At 40.8% G+C, this 21,797-nt stretch overlaps 1 protein-coding gene across 6 annotated transcripts in view; it reads left to right on the top strand.

Moving 5' to 3' along the window:
• The first annotated feature begins 248 nt into the window (after window positions 1-248).
• nsd1b (nuclear receptor binding SET domain protein 1b) overlaps window positions 249-21,797 on the top strand; it is a 32,681-nt gene continuing 11,132 nt past the window's right edge. The window contains exons 1-16 of one of the 6 annotated variants that reach the window (XM_042430857.1): window positions 249-520; window positions 615-707; window positions 824-917; window positions 2,549-3,465; window positions 7,723-7,864; window positions 8,795-8,967; window positions 9,214-12,325; window positions 14,095-14,207; window positions 14,367-14,622; window positions 16,707-16,807; window positions 17,207-17,249; window positions 17,677-17,942; window positions 18,092-18,229; window positions 19,341-19,464; window positions 20,870-21,070; window positions 21,156-21,335. In XM_042430857.1, coding sequence (XP_042286791.1) covers window positions 902-917; window positions 2,549-3,465; window positions 7,723-7,864; window positions 8,795-8,967; window positions 9,214-12,325; window positions 14,095-14,207; window positions 14,367-14,622; window positions 16,707-16,807; window positions 17,207-17,249; window positions 17,677-17,942; window positions 18,092-18,229; window positions 19,341-19,464; window positions 20,870-21,070; window positions 21,156-21,335 — 5,782 coding nt within the window. In that variant the 5' untranslated portion in view covers window positions 249-520; window positions 615-707; window positions 824-901. Of the gene's footprint in view, window positions 521-614; window positions 708-823; window positions 918-1,079; window positions 1,535-1,556; window positions 1,663-1,699; window positions 2,160-2,548; window positions 3,466-7,722; window positions 7,865-8,794; window positions 8,968-9,213; window positions 12,326-14,094; window positions 14,208-14,366; window positions 14,623-16,706; window positions 16,808-17,206; window positions 17,250-17,676; window positions 17,943-18,091; window positions 18,230-19,340; window positions 19,465-20,869; window positions 21,071-21,155; window positions 21,336-21,797 lie in introns of those variants that run through there. The other 5 variants (XM_042430858.1, XM_042430859.1, XM_042430860.1 and 2 more) reach the window with 5 other exon arrangements.

Here is a 21,797-nt window from a genome sequence, read left to right as displayed (position 1 = left end):
TGAAACCCCCCCCCCCCCCCCCCCCCCCGCCCGCCCTCTCTGTCCTCACTGACATATCGTCTCCAAATGTCCAAATCTGGAGATTTCCTCACCCCATAAAATCAAATACACCAAAGCAGAAATCTCGCATGTCTCCCTCAGCTCAAGCTCAGTTTCAGCGGCCGAGAGCTGCAGTTGTTTTCCAGCTTTCAGCCCTCCGTTTCTGAAAAAAGAAAAGCTGACCGTGTGTTTTCCCTTTTTTATACATACACAAAAACAGTCACCAAAACCAGCACAGTCGACGCTTAAAGTGGCAATAAATGTTGTGGTTTTTGCTTGTCAGACGTGCGTTTGGCACACACACACACTCACACACATACACAGCAGAGGATAATGTGCCTCAGTCCCCCCTGTCGTGGCAGAAAACGCTCATAAGACAGTGACTTTGGGAGGCACAACATGTAAAGAAAATGTTCCTGCCGTGATATGGGTGATTCAAGACTCAAACAGCCTCCAGAAACACCTCCAGAGCACAGGAGAGGTGCGCTTTGTGGCTCAGTTTCTCCGTGGCTGGGTGAACTTTATATCGAGCATATATTAACACTTTGTGGCCTGTTTTTTTTTCCTCCTCAAAGGCTGGAGGACTCCATTTTGAAGGGACCGGGTGTGCAGCCAGAGACTACATACAACAACTCGTCTCAGGAAAGGAAACCCATCTGTTTTTCCGGGTAGCCTGCTGCACTATTTCACTGCTTCTTCTCAGACGTAGTGGTGGTGGTGGTGGTGGTGGACATTTTTTTTTTTTTTTATCTTATCATTTATTTATTTCTCGTCTCATCTCTAGGCGCATGTGTGCTGCCCAAGTGCGTGTCGAGGTGGTGGTGGTGGTGAAGAAGATGCCAGTTGTTGGGACAAGTTTGGCATGTGTCATGTCAATGGTGATGGCAGCCGGGTTTAGTTTAATAATTGATGCTTGTAATTAAGGAGAGGGGCGGGGCGATTTTTTGGAGGTGTCGTGTGGTGGTCCGGTGCATTTTTTTTTTTTTTTTAGGCTGACAGCTCAGATTTTTTTTTTTTTCTTGAAGAGAGATTTACGGCCCCTTCTGTGCTCCATGCTGTGGACCGGCTGGGGAGGGAGGCAGTGGTGACGACTGCCAGTGCGCACAGTAGAGAGGGAGACTGACTTTCAAGGGGCAGGCAGAGTCTGCAGGCAGGAAATAGCCATTTAACAGAGCAGAAATCATAAAACGGGGGATTATAAAGTTGTAGTTATCACAAAGCAAAAAGGGGGGTGTCGCTGGAGGAGCACAACACGCCTGAATTTCTATTCCAATCCAGGGGCCGCTGGACCAGGCTTTAGCGCATGTAGAGAGGAGGAGGAGGAGGGAGGAGGAGGGGGGGGAGTGAGTGAGTGAGTACGTTTCACAGGATCCAGGCCTAGTAGTATTGCCGCTGGGACTCTCCTCATCCGCTTTCAAAAAATTGGAAATTGGCACATTTAAACGCCAAAATGAACAGGTCGAGGGTCATTTTTGCGGTGGCCGACACCGGAATGGTAAGATTCTCGCGACAGATCCCGTGTCATTTGGCGTTTTCTGCGTGATTTTGTTGTTTGATGCACATAGCCCGCATCTGACGGAGGGAAGCCTGTGGAAGTGTGTCTGTGTGTGTGTGTCAGTGTGTGTAAGTGAACTTGTTGTGTATCGTCCGTTTTGCATGTTATGTGGCGTTTGTGTTTCTGTCTCGTGCAATCATGGAGCCACTGCAAGCCACGAGCGACACACAGACACACATATGCAGTTGCACACACCTTTACACACACAGATGCACACACACACACACACATACACACACACACACACACACCTATGCACACGCGCCTTACATACACGCGCGCGCACGAACGGGTCCATTTTAATCCCAGTTTGTGGTTACAGCGCAGGCAGTGTTGGATTGATTTGAACATGACGCGCTTTAATAATCTCACAGGCGTTATTGTGTGTATACATGTGTGTGTTTGGTAGCCAGCGACGAGTTTAGAGGCTGCTGACCTTATCGTACTTGATGTCATTTTCATCATATCGCGATAATATTCCTGAAAGGCTCTAACAGCTGGGCTGCGGTGTTTGCGCAGATTTCTCCCACAAATGTCATATTATTAGGTCGATCCGATCGTCGTCGTGAGTCTGTTTACGTTTTGTTTTGACATCATGTGAAGGCAGACTGTGTGTGTCTTTACAGATTTGATGCACCGTGCCTTTTTTTAGATATATCTCATTACCAGCAGCCTGGGATAACTTTAGATGAGCTGCAGGGATGCTGTGACATTTAATTGAATGAAAGACAGATTGCAGATTTTCAAAAGTCTTGACTAAAGTGTAATTTCTAACAGGAATATTATTGAAGGATTATACAAAATATCAAAATCAGTTCCACAGGAAAATGTGGAAGTCCCAAAACAATTATTACAGGCATATTATAACAAACTGTGAAGTTAATGTTTTAAAGTTATCCAAATTTTGATGTTTATGATAGGCTGCACACTAACAATTTTCTGTTCATGTTTCAGGGAGGAACCATGCCAGCATGAGTGGGCCTTACGCAGGCCCTGGCAGGGAGACTCATCAGTCCAGCTGCCCTTTGACCCCCGGTCGTGACCTCTCCACCCACTCCTGCTCCTCCAGACACCATGACAGCAGGATCAGTTTAACCATGTCTGCCTCCGCCTCCTCCCTCAAGCATGCATCAGTCTATGGGTTCGCACAAAGGGACCACTCCTCCTCCTCATCCTCCTCCTCTTCCTCCTACAGTCCCCTCAGGAGGCTGCAGCATCTCACCACCATGGTGAGCCAGCCTGACCTGGTGCTGCCGGTGAGGGAGGGGAGGGCGCCAGACAGGAGCTGGGATTGGGGGACAAGTAAGAAGGAGAGGGGGAAGGAGATGGAGAGGGACTCCTGGGCCAATTGCACTGGCAGGGATTATTGTGGCACCCAGAATACCAGCAGGGAGGAGAGCATTGGTAAATCTTCTTCTGCTGGACGAAAACAACCTGATGTCCAAACTGGAAATAGAAACGCGCCAGCAGCCAATCGGAACGATCCTGTTGTCTCAGAGAAAAAGGCAGAAGGTTGTTTCTCAGGCCCGCCTAGCCCGGCCTTCTCTCTCGATAGCAACAGCCCATTTGCCAACGGCTTCCTCCACTTTGAGTCCTCTTTGTTTGAGGATGACGATGACAACAATAATGAAGAGCGGGAGGTAGTGTTGCCTGTCGGAGACTCACGGGACAAACACGAGAGGGTGGGGAGTCTTCCTCAGTCCACTTCTGGAGACTTAAATTCCAAGGATGCTACTGTGTCATCAGCCAAGGTTGTCACCCGTTCCCAGTCCTCAGGTCAGCGCAGGAGATACTGGGACGGCTCGGATGACGAGTGGGAGAGCGACACCGAGCTGTTCCTATTTGGGGATAGCCCTCCAAGGCATTTAATGGCAAGTTTTACCCTTATTAGTAGACATGTCACAAAATAATGGCTTTTTGGGTTATTTTAGCAGTCTGGGTTTGTTCGTGGCACCCTGGTTACTTTATTTCAGACTGAGGTCACTGTTTTACTTCCTTCTTCATGCTGTTTTGTGGTCCTGATAAGAGTTTTCTCTCTGGTGTAGAAAGACAAAGCGTAGTAAAATATTAGTCAAAGGACAACTGACATTCACTCGAGTGGAAAATATTTGTTACGTAGCTGAATTAGGTTAATGTTTTTACACACAAGCCCTGTGCCCTTGACCTGTCATAACAAAATACTTGTTCATCTTAGATAATGGGTGTACACATACAATATCTCCACAATTGTAGCTCCGTCATTGATAAACATAGTTGTCCTCATTTAAAAAACAACTAAAGGAAAACATTCACCTGCTCAAGTATGAGACTGGCTCACAGGTAGACATTAAGCAGGAACTTAGCGACCCACAGTCACCGGTTCTGCTTTTGTTTCTCCCTCCACTAGTGGGATATGTTGCTGGAACTAAATTTTGGCAGCGCTCAGAAGGTGATAAAATCAAAAAACAGGAGAGAAAGCAGCACACGCTATCTCTGATGCCGTATTTTTAATTTTACCTCGATTAATCAGTGTTTCAGCACGTATTTCGTTCTTCAATAGCCACTAATTATCTGAAGGACACTATAGGACAAGTGGTTCAGATCAACAAGTTCACAGGACAATCAGTGTAAATAGGGCTGCAACCAATGATTATTTTCATTATCGATTAATTGGTGGATTATTTTCTCAGTCAGTTGTTTGATCTTTAAAATATCGGAAAATGGTGGAAAATGTCATTCACCGCCTTGTTTTGTCCCAACCAACAGTTCATAACCTAAAGATATTTAGTTTACTGTCATAGAGGACTAAATAAACCAGAAAATATTCACATTTAATAAGCTGGAACCAGAGAATTTTTATCTTTTTTTCTTTTAAAAATGACCCAAAATAATTAATGGATCATCAGGATTTTCTGTCAATCAATTAATCGGCTAATCATTGCTGTTCTAAATGTAAATATACATGTATACATGTAAACACAGCAGGCATTTTGACTTGCCATTGTAGGGAAAGCACAGGTGTTACTAATAATAACCTTAAGGATGGCTCTGTTCCATTCAAGTGTCCCAGTAAGCCATGAGTGTGACAGTGAGCCAGCTTGCACAATACCAGGACCCTCAAACTGAAGCGGCTAAATGGAATTCAGCCATCGCTAAATTTATTATTTACACTTATGCTGTTCCTACTGTGACATCTAAAAATATCTCCATTGAAAAAGGCCTGTAGATGGTATTCATAGCCAACAAAAGCCACCAATATTCTTATGTCCATGTGGACATAGAACAGCATGGAAGCAGCACAAGAACACCTATTTATTCATAGTTCACACATCTTTTTCGTCTAACACCTCTTCCTGACCAAAACAACTACCTGAGGAAAACTGGTTCACAAGAGATTGATAGGATAATACCCTGTTGTCAGCTTGACTGACGGATTGGCTGGGCTATACTCTATACTTTAAATGTAAAAGGGTGTCGTTTTACGGGAAGTCCCTGGAGTCTGTTTGTCATTGTGTGAAATGAATGAAATGATAAAAATAGTGAAACAATCACTCAGAGGTCAAAGTGACGTTTTCGATTTACATGTTTTGTCTGACTAACAGACTAAAATGTTAAGGGACAGGTTCATAACCTTTCAAGTCAGTCCTAAAACAATAGTCAGGTGCAGCTGAACAGGAAAACACTGTCCGTCGAGACACAAAGGGGAAATGTTTTACCAAAAAGTGGAAGATATGCACTTTATTTGACTAACTCAAATGGCTGAAGCTTCACATTATCTTCAGATAAACTTTTAAATACATCTTTGCTCAAAACGAGGACTGTGGATTTTGTCCCTTATCTCTTACATTGTAAGCGCATTTAGAGGAGAACCTAGCGAGTAAAACCTGCTTGAATATTCATTTGGGTGCCTGACTATTGTTTTTGGACAGACTTGAAAAAATTGTGAAGCTCTGCTTTAAGATTTTCAATTAACTTTAATCTTCACATTTGAGAAGCTGGAACTATTAAATGTTTGACATTTTTGCTTGGAAAATGACTGAAATGATTAATCAATAGTCAAAATAGTTGCCGACTGATTGACTAAAAGATTAATCGATTAACCTGGCTCCAGCTTCATGCTGAACAGACAGATATGTGTGGTTGTGGTGTTGATCTTCTTTTATATTTCCCAAAATGTTGAACTACTCCTTTAAAATACCCCAGCCAGGGTTACATCATAGCAACAGCCAGTGTCACCGCTCTGGCCAATCCTGCTACATGCCGGTCATAACTCAGGCCTGCTCATGTGCCCTGCCAGTCCAGTCAACCTGCTGTTGTGAGCTGTTACTTAAATTTACACAGAAAAGGATGGTTGTTTGTTTTTAAGATTTAATTGTCCATGTTTTAGTGTTTATGTTTTCTTATTCCCTCTGTCAGACAACAAAGGCATGTCTCCACCTTGTTAAATGGTTGATGGACTGTGAGAACACAAGGGACAACAATGGAAATAGGTCCATGGGTGTGTTCCAGTACCCATACTACCATACTATTTAGTGTGCCAGAAAAAGATTTAGTATGTCCCGATACATAGTATGTCAAATGCAGTAGGCCAAAAGTACCAGCATGTCCTACTACATGCGGTCGCATTTTGCAGTATGCAAGCCATTATGCTTTTCTGGCTATTCTGACTCATAGTCCCCTGAGCAGCAGAAGATACGACACATTGACTTAGCTGCCAAGAGAGCAAAGACTGCACATTAGCAGTGCAACGACAGAAGCCGCAATCACAGATGAAGTAGTATGTCCCAATTGTACACATTCTGCATGCAACAGTATGTAATTTGAAGGGGCAGCTGCAGCATGTACTAAAAGTAAAAAGTTGAAGTTTTCGATTCAGTAGGCAGCACAGGACTTCATCGTTCTATCTTTAACAAAGTCTGATTTATTTTTTAATATGTTAAAGTGCTGTCAACAAACCAAAACCTAGTAGCCACCAGTGCTAACGGTTGTAATAGCGTTCTACTGTGGTTTCAGTGGAAACCTGTTGAAACCTAGAATAGGAAGACAAGTTGAATTTTGGATCTATTATAGACAGAACAGAAAAGCTTGTAGACCCCCTTTTCATACATTTTATGTGTAAAAGAATTGTACAGCCACACATATGATAAAATTTCAATTTTTGTCTTTGCCCGTCCTTCATCTTCGTTCTCTCTACCTGCTTCCCCATCGCCTAATGTTTTCTCCGCTGTTCAATCAAGTGGAAATAATTGATAAAAAAATGTCAATATTGGAGCACAAATGTTCATTCTTGATCTTTAGGAACAGTATAGGGTGAAAAGAATATGAGCACAAATATCCAGTAACATTCACAGCCTTCCTGTGAGTGAACTCTGAAAGCTAACAAGTGGATCTTTGTGCTCAGACTCTTTTCACCATACAAGTCAGTATTGCTTCCCCCAACATCTTTGATGCTTTCAGCCACACAGTTGATTCATATTTCTGGTGTCAACAAATCAGGCAAAGCCCTCAAGATGCTTAGCCAGGTCAAGCAAAGTCAGAAAAACCCCTTACAGGTAATCAAATCCCAGCCTTCTCCTTTTTGACTTAGAGCGGCAAAATAGGCATTAGCATTGTATAGGTTATAGTGATTTGCATCATTAAATCATAATTAAACAACTTTGTTGTTTATAAATGTAATACTTAATATCAAGTCTGTCTTGGCCACACTTTATATAACTTATAATCATTTTTCATCGAACGTTTCTCCTGCCTACCGACCTTTGGTTTTCACAAGAAAATTGTATTTAATTCAGTGGAACATGAGTGAAAACGATATTTTGCAGACAAAGTTGCCAAGGAACTTGGAACATGGTAATAGAATAATTTGAATTCTTCATTTTTTGGACCTGATTCTCAGCAGGTGATTAACACAAGCAGAAATAAACATCCAGTAATCATCACATTATGGATCATATAATATGTCTCAATGTCTTTGAATGTCAAGGAAATGCACATTAGTAATGCAGCTGGTCACAATGAACAGAAACATGTTGAAATATCAAGAACACACCTGTAGCTCTGATGCAAAACATTTGGTGGAAATGCAAAACCTGTCTCATTTTCAAACATCTCATTTAATTTTTTTCTCTTCACTGTCATGTTGTTGACAGCAGAACAGCCTGAAGAAAAAGTCTTTGCCACCTGTGAAGTTTTTAGAGGGTGAAGTTATTTGGGCAAAGTTCAGCCGAAGACCATGGTGGCCCTGTGAGGTGATCGTTGACCCTGTACAGGGAATCTATCACAGAGTTAAAGGTGGGCCTGAAACATTGTTGACCTATTGTGATTATGTAAACTAATGCATTATTATTGGTTGCTTTCACATGTTTGATATGCTCTATGGATTATTTCGGTCACCAGTTAATTGCCATCCCCAGCTGGTAATAACAGAGCTGTATTGTGTCATAGAGTGGTGATTAACACTGCATCAAAAAGCTGATAAGAAGGCTGTTTGAAGTAATTTAGGACATAATTTAGGGGTCAAACTGAAAAACACATTCAGAAATGCATAATTATTTTGTTGTAAACTGTTCAATTTTCAACAGTATGTCTTTATTGGACATTGGTCAGGTTACAAAGTGGAGAGAACCATCATGCCTGAAAAGATTTTAAAACAGCATAAGTGTAAATATCTACTGTTCTCATATTGCTATCAAAAACTAGATTATAATTTCAACCAATGGATCTTCTCCTACATCACTGTCGAAAGCATTTATGTCAAGCACCTGCATCCACTGGCATGTATCAGGCTTTCATGCTGTAAAAGTGTTTGTCTGCTTTATGTTTTTCCTCTGCAACTGTGGATATTTACAGTTAAAGTCAAGTCACATATGCTATTCATCGTGTTGTTCTAATGTATTGAATGCCACAAACTGCTGGTATTATAGGTTTAAGTTTCACTCTTGCAGTCTAAATGAATCATACACTCATCTTAGAACAAATGAATAAGAACTACAGCCACTTTTTTCAGCTGATAATTCATATTTTGGCCATGTAACAGTACATAATGTTCAAAATCCTGATATTAATATGCACATTTGATTCTAGTTTTGCAGAGAGTTCAGTGTTCTTGCATTTTAAATCTCTCGTTGCTTGGTTGATGCATTCCTATACTCACTGTGCAGGATGGTGCAGTTTTGATATGCATCCCATGAGATTGAGGCTAATGTTTTGTTGTTGTCTTAGAGCCCAGTGATCGGCCCTGTCGGCTCTACCATGTCAGGACATTTGGGGAGCCTGTGGAGCTGGCCTGGGTTGCGGAAAAATCTGCTCACACTTTCCATGGAGGTTTTCAATTTGAACAGCTCCCCCTACTGCGCCGAAGGGGGAAGCAAAGGGAGCAGAACAACAAATACAATGTAATTACTATTTTATTAATGATGAACTACTATTTGCATCCCCTTATAAAATGTTGGTCTACATAATAATCATGGTTGGGTGATCATCATGTTAGACAATAAAAGAAAGCTTGCACACCAAAAACTCTCTTCAAAATAGATTTGTTCAGGAATATCTTGCAACGGCAATCGCGAACAGTTTCTGCTGTAAACTGATATGTTATTTGTGTAAAGATTGAGCAAGTTTTTGCCTTTGTGTCTCTACAGATTGCTAAACGTTTTCAGGACTCTTGGAAATCCAGTGTTGCAGAAGCTGAATCTGTTCTTCCACAGAGACCCAAAATGGTATCCTCCCTTCCTTCGTCCATAGATGATGCCTTCCACAACAGTTCCACACCAGAGAACAAGGCCCATCAAATCTTACCCCCCTCCACCTCACCTGTCTCCACCCTTCCTGAGACATCGCACTTGACCAATGGATCTATTTCATCCCCAACCGTTTCATCCCCAATACCAGCTCCAACAAAGCCAAGCACTTTAAGGAAACCTCCTGGCAAGAAGAAACTGAGTAAATCATCAAAGAACATGAATAGAAAACACTCTAAAAAGATGTTGCATAATAGCCCAAACCAATCAGAGAGAGACAATGGAGAATGCCCATATTCTGACCTTGACTCAGTCCCTAAGATTTTGTGTCCTAAAGCACTTGAGCGGCAGCCTAAACTGGCTCCAACTCAGCCGTCTGTTTCGGTTGTCAAAGAGGTAAAGAAGCAGCCAGAGATTCAGAGTGGTCTGTGGTTCAGCAAATCAGGCAAAGACAGACGACCTAAAACAACCAGTCCAATGCCAGATCGTACTCTCTTTAGTAAGGTGTCCTGTAAGAAAAAGAACTCATCTGTAGTTAGTAAAAAGACGCTGGTTCCCAGTGCCTCCTCCTCCAGTGGTGGGCTCAGTGACCAGTCATGTTTGTCAGACAAGCATAAGACTCTGGTACCTGCTGAAACAAATCTACCACCTGAACAGTCAGGAAATTTGAAGTGTAAAAACACCCTGGTTGCTAATAGGCCTTTTGATATAACCGGCAGCCCTGCTGACCAATCAGGATTGTCAGACAAGCAGAAGTCCCTGGACTCTGTTGAGACTGGTGTTCCTTCTGGTGTCAAATGTGGATATTCAAAGAGTAGACAGACAGTCTGTAATACAACCGACACTGTTACTGGCACGCTGTCTGACCAGTTAGGTAGCTCAGATGTTAAAAAGCCCCAAGAGCCCAACAAGAAGGCCAGTTTCAATGATCAGTCCAGGTTTTCAGAGAGTGTAACGACCATCCGTCAAAATGAACATTCTGACATGATGGCTAGAAAAAAGGTTTATTTACATGACAGGACTTCAGACCAAACAGAAGAAAAAGAAGGTAACAAGCCTTCAGCGTCCAGTTTGAATGTCAACACTACTGACCCATTAGCAAGGCTAGGGAAGCAAACATCTCTGGTCTCAAAGTGTAAGCTGCCCTTTGTCAAATTAATACGCAAAGACATAAAGGGTAAGAAGATCCTAAACTCCAGTGTAATCATTAGTTCTAAAAACCAGCCTGGATGTACTAAAAGTGAAAAAACATCAGATACTAATGACACTCAAATGTCTTCTAAACAATCAGACTTGGTGGATGGCATGGCAAGTGTCTCCATAAAGCAAGCAGGTGGTTCAGAATCCAAAAAGATCTCCGTTAAGAAGTTAAAAGCAAGTGGTGGTGCTGGTATGCTTCGCCTCTCTGCAGAATCATCACAAGGGAAAACTAGTGTGGCCTCCAATGTGGCAAGTGTGTCCGCTAATGAGTTAAGTTGTCCAGAAGCAGAAAGGATACCAGTTTTAAATATAAGCTCAAGCAATGTGACTTACTCATCCTCTAACCAATCAGACCAGTCAGAAGGTAAGAAGACTACTGTCTCCAATGGAACAAGCATGTCCTCTGACAAATCAGGCAGTTCAGAGCAAAAAACGACTTCTGTTACTAGTACATCTCATAAGACATCTTCTTTGCCTTCTCACCGGCATGGGAATTCAGTATCTAGGAATGCTCAAGCACCCGAAGGCCTGTCCTCTGAAAGATCCAAGGCAATTGTCCACAAATCAAAGCACGTTCCAGATCAAGTGAATAAAGTCCTACTACATGAGCAGCCTGCCCATCTTCCAGCCAGCAGTCGACTAATGACCAGAGCCCTGAAGGCTATGCAGGAGGCAGAACAGAAGAAGCGTGAAAAAGCCCGAAAGGAGGCTGAGCAGAAAGAACTCTTAAATCCATTCAGAAAAGCAGAGGGCCTTGTATGCCATTCTGAGCGCAACTCCTCTTGGAATCCAGATACCAAACTGGACTTTTGCACTAAAATAAAATCTCTTAAATCTCATTGTAATGACAATGGTGAGTATAATCAGGACACTTTTTCTAGCTGTAGCACTCCCCCTTTGATGTTTTCTGATTCAACTGACTTTGAAGCTGAAGTCAAAAGTGAAGATGAAGACCTCTCAATATCCTCAACTCCACCAATGGACTTCATGCCTCTCACTTCTCGAGTAAAGGAAAAGAAGGAAGATCATTCCTCTGACATTTGCTCCTCTTCTGCACCTTCCTCGCCATTTTCTTTTATGAATGCCTTTAAAAACGTGGAGGAGGTATCCTTCCAGTCCTTGACAAATGAGGGCGATGGTAAGCCCATCTCCTTCAAACCAGACACAAACTACAAGTTCAGCACTTTTCTCATGATGCTGAAGGACTTGCATGACACTAGAGAACGAGAGGGGGCTCCCTTAGAACTGGAGATTGGGCCACCAAGTGCACATGTTAAGGAGGAGCCCTTAGTGATGCCTGGGAAGGCTAAATCCACAGGCCAAGATGAACAAACTGAACATGTTAATAACAAATCAAGATCAAGTCCAGACAAAATCGAAATCACACACAGTAAAGATAGCACAAGTCAGGTCTCCAAGAGGCCCTATACCAGAAGGGGAAGCTCCAATGGGATGAAAAAGAAAGCCAACCGCAAAGTGCCTTGCCGTCCTGCCAGGTCTGGACCTGGTTACCCAGGACTGGAGTCCTCGCCAGGAATGGAGTTTTCAGCAGGAGTGGATTGCTCATCAAGAGTCCAGTCCCTGTTGGGTATGCAGGCCAGCAGTTGGGCAGCTGAAAGTGGTGAAGGAGTGATTAGAGAGGAGAAGATGTGGAACAGAGTAAATGAGAATCTACAGAACATGGTGCCTTTGGAGCAGGGGGGGTCCAACACTACGCAATGTCTGGAGCAGCCGAATGGCCTTGTTGCAGACTGCACTGAGGCAAAAACAAGCTTGACGCGCATCGCTGGAGGAGGCGACGAGGCTCCAACAGGTAAGGACATTCTAGTTTACATTCTGCCCAAAATAGTGAAGCACAATCTGACCCAAATCCCGCACAGTTCTACACAATCATGTACTTTCAAGTTGATCACATTGCAGTACATGTCTTGCGTACCACCCATTCATATAATATGAATGAGGAGTGCACTTCCACAAATTGGATTATTCAGTCACATATTTGGAGGCTGATGTAATGTGATACCATGCAACAGAAAGCAACTACTGGGTTTAAAGTGATATTCCACACAAAACAATTTTAGTATCCTTCAGCATGAGCCATTTCTTTGTTATCTGTTCATTTGCTCAGTATATTTCAAACTTAGTTGTACTGTAGCCAATGGTAGTAGGTCACAATATGAGTAACAACAATGGAACAAGTGTATGGAGTCATATTTTGGCAAAACTGTTGGTACTTGCTAGCAGTAAAGCTAACTCCAGCGTTGAAACTAATCATGGGTTAAACAAATTACAAATAAACTTTAAACCTAAAATTAAAAGATTGTTTTGGCTACTTGGGGTAGTGGGAACAAGTTGTGAACACAACACTGACATATCATCAACTTTTAAGTTGATATGGCAAACTTTTTTGCAAACAGTTGCGTGTTTACACATCCAGCAGTTACGGAGCAAAATTATGATTCATTTGGAGTCGTGTTTCTGTCCACCTGAAGAATTTAAGTCCAATATTCACTTTCTTTTAGCTCTGTTTTTGGTCTCTATCAACTCCTGAGGGAAAAATCTGGCTCTTAAGCTGCTAAATACTCCACTACGTTCACCAGAATTTTTTCTCTGAAAACAGCTTCCTGCTGCAGCTGAAAACAATGTGAGAGCAGTGAGAGTTGTATGGAAACAGCGGTGCTTGCAATTTTTTTTAATGCCGATATCTCAAGATCACAAGTTAATTATTTTGTTACCTAAAAAAACTTTATCATTTCAAGATAATGAGATAATCAACCTGTTACCACGAGAGAACAAAAGGTTGTTTCCTCTTATTCATCAGAGATCAGGACTGCCATGCCAGCATGCATGGATGGCGCCTTGACAACTGTAGTAACTGATTCAAGCTGAAAATGTCAGATCAAGGAGTACCCATTATTATCAACAGCATCTTTCTTAATGACATCTGTGTAACTGCGAAATGGCTGTTTGATTAACTCCTGGTCATAATATGAGGGGATGTTTCATGTAGGAGAAGTATCAAACAATACCTTTCAAGCATTTTCATTTTATTGGACTTAATAAGAGAAAGGAAAGTGGGGTGGAGAGAGGGAATAAGAACCGACGTATGACAGATTTGAACCCATGCCCTTACAAGCCACTTGAAGGCTTCTTGTGCTTGATCTAAATAGTTGAGCTATACTCGAGGGAGACATGGAGAGAAGAAGACAGGAATGAACAAATAAGAATGTGCTCCACCCATGATAAATCTTGTGATAAATTATCTCGAGAAATTGGCCTTTTGTTTTCTTGAGATAACGAGATAAATTAACTCGTGATCTTGAGATAATGGCTTTAAAAAAATAATTGCAAGCATGGCTGTTCTCAGCTTCCATAGAGATGAGACCGTTTCAATTTAGATTATTTTTATTTCATCAAGTATGTCAACAGTAAAGTCAACTGACAAAGGGCTATGTGGTTCAGAATAATCAGTGTAACCTCTATGGTGAGATTTATAATAATCTTCATTCTCTATTACTGTATGTAATACACCATAAACAACAAAAAGTAACAATAGCTAGTGTCTTCGTATGTCTTTCTCAGGACATAAACGAATAAGAAAACCAAGCAAGCGGCTTATTGAATGGACTGAAGAGTACGATCAGATTTTCTCCACGAGGAAGAAAACCAAAAAGCCTCTCCAGTCGATTGGAAAGGTAAAAATCATACAAAGTAAGATCTGTTGTAACTTTATAATTACATGTTGTTATATATGCATAATACTATGGCATAAAGCAACCAATTTCACTTTTTGCAGTTAGACATAAAACTTGTATCACTGACTTGCATTGACATCAGGCCATTTGTTTTCTCAGGCCACTCAACCCATTACCTCCATTTCCGAACCCCCGGTATCGGACAAGAACGCACGAGACCACCCATCTTTGAATTTACTTCCTGAAATACAGACTCCACCTCCTGAGGAAATCCCTGTAACAACACCTTCTGAACTACAGATTCCCAGCACTGAAAACACGTCTCCCCAAGATGCATCGGTGCTTTCCATCGACACGCTAACCCCTCCACCTGAAGCTGAACCTTCACTGTCAGAAGGCCTCGTCAAAGACAACGGTGAGCCATCGTTTCATTATTTGCAAAAGTCACAAAGAATGTCTGGGAAAACAGTCAAAGGAAAATCTTCTTGGTCAGTGTTGATACACTTAAATGCCAAAACAACTCCAAACTTTTGACTGGTACTGTATATGGACATTTGAACAAAGTACTGATATGGAAACCCCCAAATATTACATCCATATGCAACTGATGAATACGTCATTCCGAAACAATGGGTATCCAATTGTTGATATACTAGCTTCCATTCCTCTGTGAAGGCTTTCCACCAAATTTTGCAACCTGGCTACGGGGATTTACTCCCATTCAGCCACAAGATTATTAGTGAGATCAGCCACTGATGTTGAGCGATAAGGTCTGGCTCGCAGTCAGTGTTCCAGTTTAACCCACTGGTGTTAGATGGAGTTGAGGTCAGAGCCCTGTGCAGCCCTGTGAAGTTCTTCCACACCCAACTGGGAAAACCATTTATTTATGGACCTGGCTTGGTGCCCGGAGGAATTGTCATGTTGAATCAGAAAAGAGCTTTCTCCAAACTGTTGCCACAAAGTTTGAAGCTCTCCATTGTCTAAAATATAATTGTATGGTGTAGTATTAATATTTCCCTTCGTTGGTACAAAGCTGTCTAGCCCAATTACTGAGAAATATCCCCAGACCAAAAGTAGACAAAAGAATGTGGACAGGGTGTCCAGATACTTATGGCTGCATAGTGTATTTTAAGGCTTACATTTTTGTATGCAGAGATGACACAGTGGTATTCAGACACAGATAAACATATTATTTTGCACATGAATTCCAGCATCCACTGTACATAAAACCATAACCATCAAACACATAACTGGAACTAGAATAAAATCAGTATTTTGTTAACAAGGCTGAAATGCTGAAAACTGAATGCAGCACATGTATTTCCTGAGAGAGTGTATTTGTTTCACAAACTGCTCCTAATACATTGTGCTTGTAAAATGTATTTGGATACAAATGATGCACTTTAATGTATTTAAAGGACGTCATCCTTGCCCACACAAGCACTAAATAATTACCGCATGTGTCAATGTGAATAAGGAAATTATAGGAATTTGCTTGTTCTGTGTTTCAGGTGGAACTCTGAACTATAGACTGTAAGACCATGAACCATTTTATTAAATGAGACTTACACTGTATGTTAAGTCAACTGGTTAAACTGGTGTTTCAAAACTTGACTTAATTAGCCCTGGGTGTGTTATTCAAAGTGGGTGCTAAGCTCAGCTACATTTTGTATATAGTTTTATCATAATTGTGTCAGTTATTCCAGTAACAAATACTGTATGGCTTTGATACAGAAGTATAATGATGTATTTAAAAAGAGTTTAAAAAAGCAAAACATAAGAAAAAATCAGTTTTTGTTCTGCACAAAGCTGGTGCTGATCTAACATGGACATTACATGAACACTTTGAACAGATTATTGTCCAGTTTGGTTGCTCGGTTGAAGCTATTGAGGGATCCTGAAAATGTATGGCTAACCTGACAAGTAAGAAGAGTTTCAAGTGTCCACCTGTTATTATATTTATATATGCACACTGGAGCAGAAGCATATAGCCTAATATTCTTAGATTATTTTTTAGCACCATGTAGGGGTTTGCGGCACAAGATGCAAATCTTGTTTTAAAGCCAAAAAAAGGACAAAGTAGTATTTGTGATACAGTGTGTTGTATTATCATGTACAGTCTGACCTCTTTCACAGATAATTTGATCTTAACTCAAGATCCACTTACTGCTTTTTCCAGAGGTTTCTTTCTTGTCAGTTAGATAATGTCAGCTATTTAAATAGGTTTGTTATCTGTGACCATTGACAGCTGTTTCACCGGCGGGAGAAACAATCAACTATTCACAGTTTAGGTGGACGGATTGAAAATAGGGACATCATCTTCCTACATTCATGCAAAATAGTGATCACAAAAAAGGCTTTCATCTTTACCGGATGATTTTGTTATGAACTGTAATTTTCTTGTGTGGAGTGTTTCACAGTCCACACAAAACTCTTAATATGCCTTCGATAAACATCTTTATGTTTCATGCTACGCTGGCTGTGACATCTCATTCTCAGGAAACGCTCCTCTGCTGGAGAAGAAGCGGAAGAGGAAACCCACTCAGAAGATTTTAGAGTACTGTCTGGAGGCCGAGGCCTCAACAGGCCCCAAGAAGAAGGTACAAGATGGGCATGTGCTGTTGTGTGTACATTTAGTCATCTATGGTTTATCTGGTACATGTGTATTTACACTTAAATTTGAATTTGCACACGTTTCCTGAAGCAGCACTTAACAGTCACTTAATGACGACGACTTTCCACAAAATGAAATCGTGCATTTCATAACCTAAACAAGCCTCATACCACACAGACCCTCAGTGAAGAGGATGTAATTTTTGAGGATCAAAGCTATTCAGGATCAGTGATCAGATCTTAAAGAAAGAAAAAAATCTTACAGGCGTTTATTTGTGTTCTTTCTTGAGCAGAATATCATGAATAGGGATACATTCAACAATGCTTTGTATTTTGCAGCTTGGCCTGGCAGAAATAATTTGTGATGATATTTTTCTTTGTCACAGGTCAAAACATTGAAGAACAATTCAAATCCTGCTCCTCAATCAGGTCAGTGACCCAAATAGTTCATATTTCAATTTCAAACAGTTGATATTACACCACAAGTGCAGTTCATAATAAACTTATCAATATCCCTCTTCTCCATCGTGTACTTTTTTACACTCTCATGTCTTTTTTTTCTGAAAAGTTATTTCCCTTGTTTCCAGAAGTATAATATTCACAAATAAAGCAAACAGAAACATATCCCAACTTTAGAAAATTAAAGAAAAGACATGTTGAATTTCCAGACAGAACAGTATTATCTAATAAATTTGACTCTCATAAGAAAAGTGTGATTTAAAATGACCCAGAATCAAAAATAAATAGCTTTAGATAGAGATTTCCTGCAGTGTTATGACTTTAATAACCAGCTGTGATGAGCCACCTTTAGTCTTGCCTATGATAAGTGGTGCTAACACGTCTTTCTTACACCTAGATTCTGGTCCACCACCTTCTTTAAAATCAAAGAGTAAGCAGCTTACAGCATCCAGTTCCCCACCGACCACCCCAGAGGTTTCCACCTGTCCACCCACACCTTCCATTCAGACCGATCCCACTCCCAGCACTCCTGCTCCCTCCACTCCACTGCCGGAACCACCCGAACCCAACCAGGTTGAAACGACATCAGCAGATGACGATGATGCTCTTCAACCAGACGACAATAAGTCTCAGGAGGTCAAAAAGGACACAGCAGAGTCAGAGGTCAGAGGACACGTTTGCTTTTCACAGAATTGTGGTTCTACTGTTTATTCAGTATGTGGAACTGTTGCTTGTATTAAAATGATTTACTGCAAGCGCATCTCAAAGTACAAAATCTATCATTATTAAACTTCATTTTTTTTTCTCCTTAGGGTGACCCGTCCAGTTTGGATCACAGCTTCTCCTCCATGAAGGACGACTTGTCGCTGTGCGATGACCCGCTTCTGCCCTCAAGGAAGATCATAGGGGACCGAGGAGGCCCAGCGTCCATGAAGGAGAACATATGCCAGGTGAGCTTTCCCCAGAGCCTAATTTACTGATGGACAAAGAAAGAGCTGTTTTGTTCAGAAGAGAGAAAGTTTTTCTTCTGAGCCTTATTTACTGATGGACATTTCAAGATTTATTTTAGCAGTGATTATCTTATGTAAACAGTGCAAGTGCAAACAGTATAATTTAATGTTTTCTTTAGTTAATACGGCAAAGTTGGTTAGGCACAACATATCCCACTCATAAGGTTTGAAGTAAAGAGACTCCTGCTGGAAGATGAAAATTCAGAAATATTTTCTTTATTGTGGAGAACAATGTTATTTGGTTGACTAGTGCAGTGCCTGTTCAAAATGTGCCTGTTCGGACCAGGCAGATTTCTCAATACCTAGAGAGAACAGTGCCTCATGCAGATTATCAGTAGACACTACAATTTACCGATGCCCCTTAAACGCCCCTTGTGCGGACTATCAGAAGACGGAAGCTGATCAGAAGCTGAGCTGAAGTTGATCAGATGAACTGTAGTGCCCGTTCAGAACATGCCTGAGACATCCTGTGCTATGTCTTGAACGTACATACCGACTGGCCACCACATGAGGAACGGGAATAGTAGAGCTTGACTCTTCAAATCATTCTCTATGTTCGTTCTTATCACTACGGATGTAATTCCACCTCCGACCACAATGTGGGTTGCAATGGCAGAGTGGCGCTGTCTGTATTTCCTCTCATTGACTCCACGGGCAGAAGAAGAAGCAGAAGCAATGTTGTTCATTGGGTATTTTTATATATTTCTCGAGATCCCCTCATCCAAACAACTTCACATTTGACACTGTACTTCCTTGGATCCTAAGCAATACACCTGCCAAGTCGATCGGATGAGCAGTTGTTGAGATACGTGAAGACACATATACAGACAGACAGACATACAGAGATTCCTTCTTTTATAATTAGATGTTTGGTTCCAGATTGGCTTAAATGCATACTTTATTAGCCTGTTAAAATCCTGTGATAATACCTCTCTCTACCCATCGTACTACACACAAAGAGGAATCCCAGCACACAGGATCACTTTCACTGCTACTCTGAATCACTCTTATTATAATATGTATTTTGAGGTGGGTTGTGTTTGTGTCCCAGGTGTGTGAGAAAACCGGGGAGCTGCTGCTATGTGAGGGTCAGTGCTGTGGAGCCTTCCACCTGCCCTGCATCTCTCTAGCCGAGGCCCCTAAAGGGAAGTTCGTCTGTCCTGAGTGCAAATCAGGTACGCCTGTGGTTAAGCTTTATTGCCTGAGAGAAAACATCTGCAGTATAAAAGCAGTGCAACTCAATAAAATAGATAGATACATAAAGCCTATTAATGCCAACTGTCAGTAGGCCAAAGGTCTGTGTAACTCTTATCAGTTTAATTTTCCATTTTAACTCTTATTATAAAGTTCTGGCACTCAGGTGTGTCGGATCATAAACTCTGGAAAACCAAAAAATCTCATTACTGTCAATCATTTATACTCACATTACTTATGATGTTTCTGTCCTCAGACCCTCATCAGCTAAAATTCATGCAGGCAAACACAACCACTCTCGTATATAATTTATTATTTATGGGACTATGTAAAATATATCTATGTTATTAATACTGAAGCCCTTTGAGTTTCTATGCCCTTCTCGAGTTGCTATGAATGAGAAGTGCAGTACAAATTAAATGTATTGTTATTATTTTATTATTATAAGGAAACATTGTCTGGAACAACAAAACAAACAAATCTCCATACTGAGCTTTTCCAATTTTTAAACAAGATTAGTACAGTAGAGTAACTTTATCCGATGATGGTCTAACAACCAAAACGTCATAATTAAAGTGAGTATAAATGATCGACTATGTGCAGCTTTGTTTTGGTTCTTTCCCAATTTTCCTTTTTAAGAATTCTACAATAGAATATTTGGACATTGAAATGTCTCTTAAATTGTATTTTTGGTTTGTAAGATTAATATAAAATGAAGATTTTAGTTTGGCAAATTTCTACTTTTTAATTTTGGATTGACAAATGAAACATTAAAAAAAGATAACATTTCTGAGAGTGCCACAGGTGGAAAATTATAAAACATGAAAAGGTAGAAAATAGACATTAAATAAATAAATACATTTCTATAATTTAGTTATACCATTTTTTTAATCCTTAACATCGCACATTACCGTAGGAACGAGTCGCCAGGACCTGTTTTTTTCAAAAACAGGTCCATTCTTTGACTGCATAAACATTAAAAAATAACTATGAACTTGTATCACACTTAATATTTGTACTCACTTTACCTGTCTGATAAAACTCACCGTCAATGTATACACATTATTATTCTTATTTATGATAAAGCCTGATACTATAAGTCTTCACCAGGTATTTTTATGTATTTACTTTTGATTGATTGCTGATGAACTAATTTAGATTATTTATTTTTATTGTTTGTTTTATTCATTTATTTATGAAGATATAAGGGTTGATGAGTTGTGGGTTTTCAGAAGTTAATATTTTTAAAAATGTTTATGTATGTAAAAATACTTCTGTTGTAATGGATCTCTTAAAATAAATATACATTTTAAATAGTCGTTAACATGTACAGGTACGAATGATTTATATTTAACTTTCTAGCATAATGTTTTTTTATTCTCTCAGGTATCCACACCTGCTTTGTGTGTAAGAAGCGCGGTGAGGATGTGCGGCGCTGTATGATTCCTGTGTGTGGGAAGTTTTACCACGGGGAGTGTATCGCCAGCTTTGCCCCGACCGCACCTGTGAACCGAGGCTTCCGCTGCTCGATCCATGTCTGTCTCACCTGCTTCATCGCCAATCCCAACAGTTCCTCCATCTCCAAAGGTAGATTGCTTGTTCGTCTGTTTGCTATCTGTGTTGTTTTGTGGACCTTCCGTGCTCTGACTTGTTCTCTTGTGTTTGTCTGTAGGTCGTCTGGTTCGGTGTGTGCGCTGCCCGGTGGCTTACCATGCTACAGACCTCTGCATGGCAGCAGGCAGCGTTGTGCTCTCTAACAACAGCATCGTCTGTCCCAACCACTTCACCCCCCGCCGCGGTGTCAAAAACCACGAACACGTCAATGTCAGCTGGTGCTTCGTCTGCACTGAAGGTATGGTTTTATGAAGATGTGGAATAATCTCAGCCTGATGTAGCCAGATTTATTGAAGCCCAATCCAAATAAACAACACAATCTTATCATGCATACCATGCATGCATGATAAAACATTTTAAACAATCCTGCATACTCTCAATATAAATGTTACCTGATGAAAGTCCAAAACCTTGTAAAGAAAGTGAGTACAAGTGATCAACAGAATGCAGGACTTTTTTTTTCTCACAGATTTTTTCTGGACAAATTGTAAATAACTTCTGTTGCTGGGACCAAGATCAAGTGATAGTGTAATAAAGTGACTGGACTTGTATTTACTGAGTCAAACAAAACTCCTTAAAGCTGCATTAATTTACTTTTTTGCCATAAAGGGGCAGAAGAACTCACTCACTCAAAACTCACTCTCCTTTTAGCTCTGGTTTGGTCTCCACGAACTCCTGAGAAAAATATCTGACTCTTAAG

Source organism: Thunnus maccoyii, chromosome 13, assembly GCF_910596095.1.
Source record: "Thunnus maccoyii chromosome 13, fThuMac1.1, whole genome shotgun sequence".
NCBI lineage: Eukaryota > Metazoa > Chordata > Actinopteri > Scombriformes > Scombridae > Thunnus > Thunnus maccoyii.
Note: the sequence above shows the minus strand (reverse complement) of the source record. Positions and strands in the feature narration are given on the sequence as shown.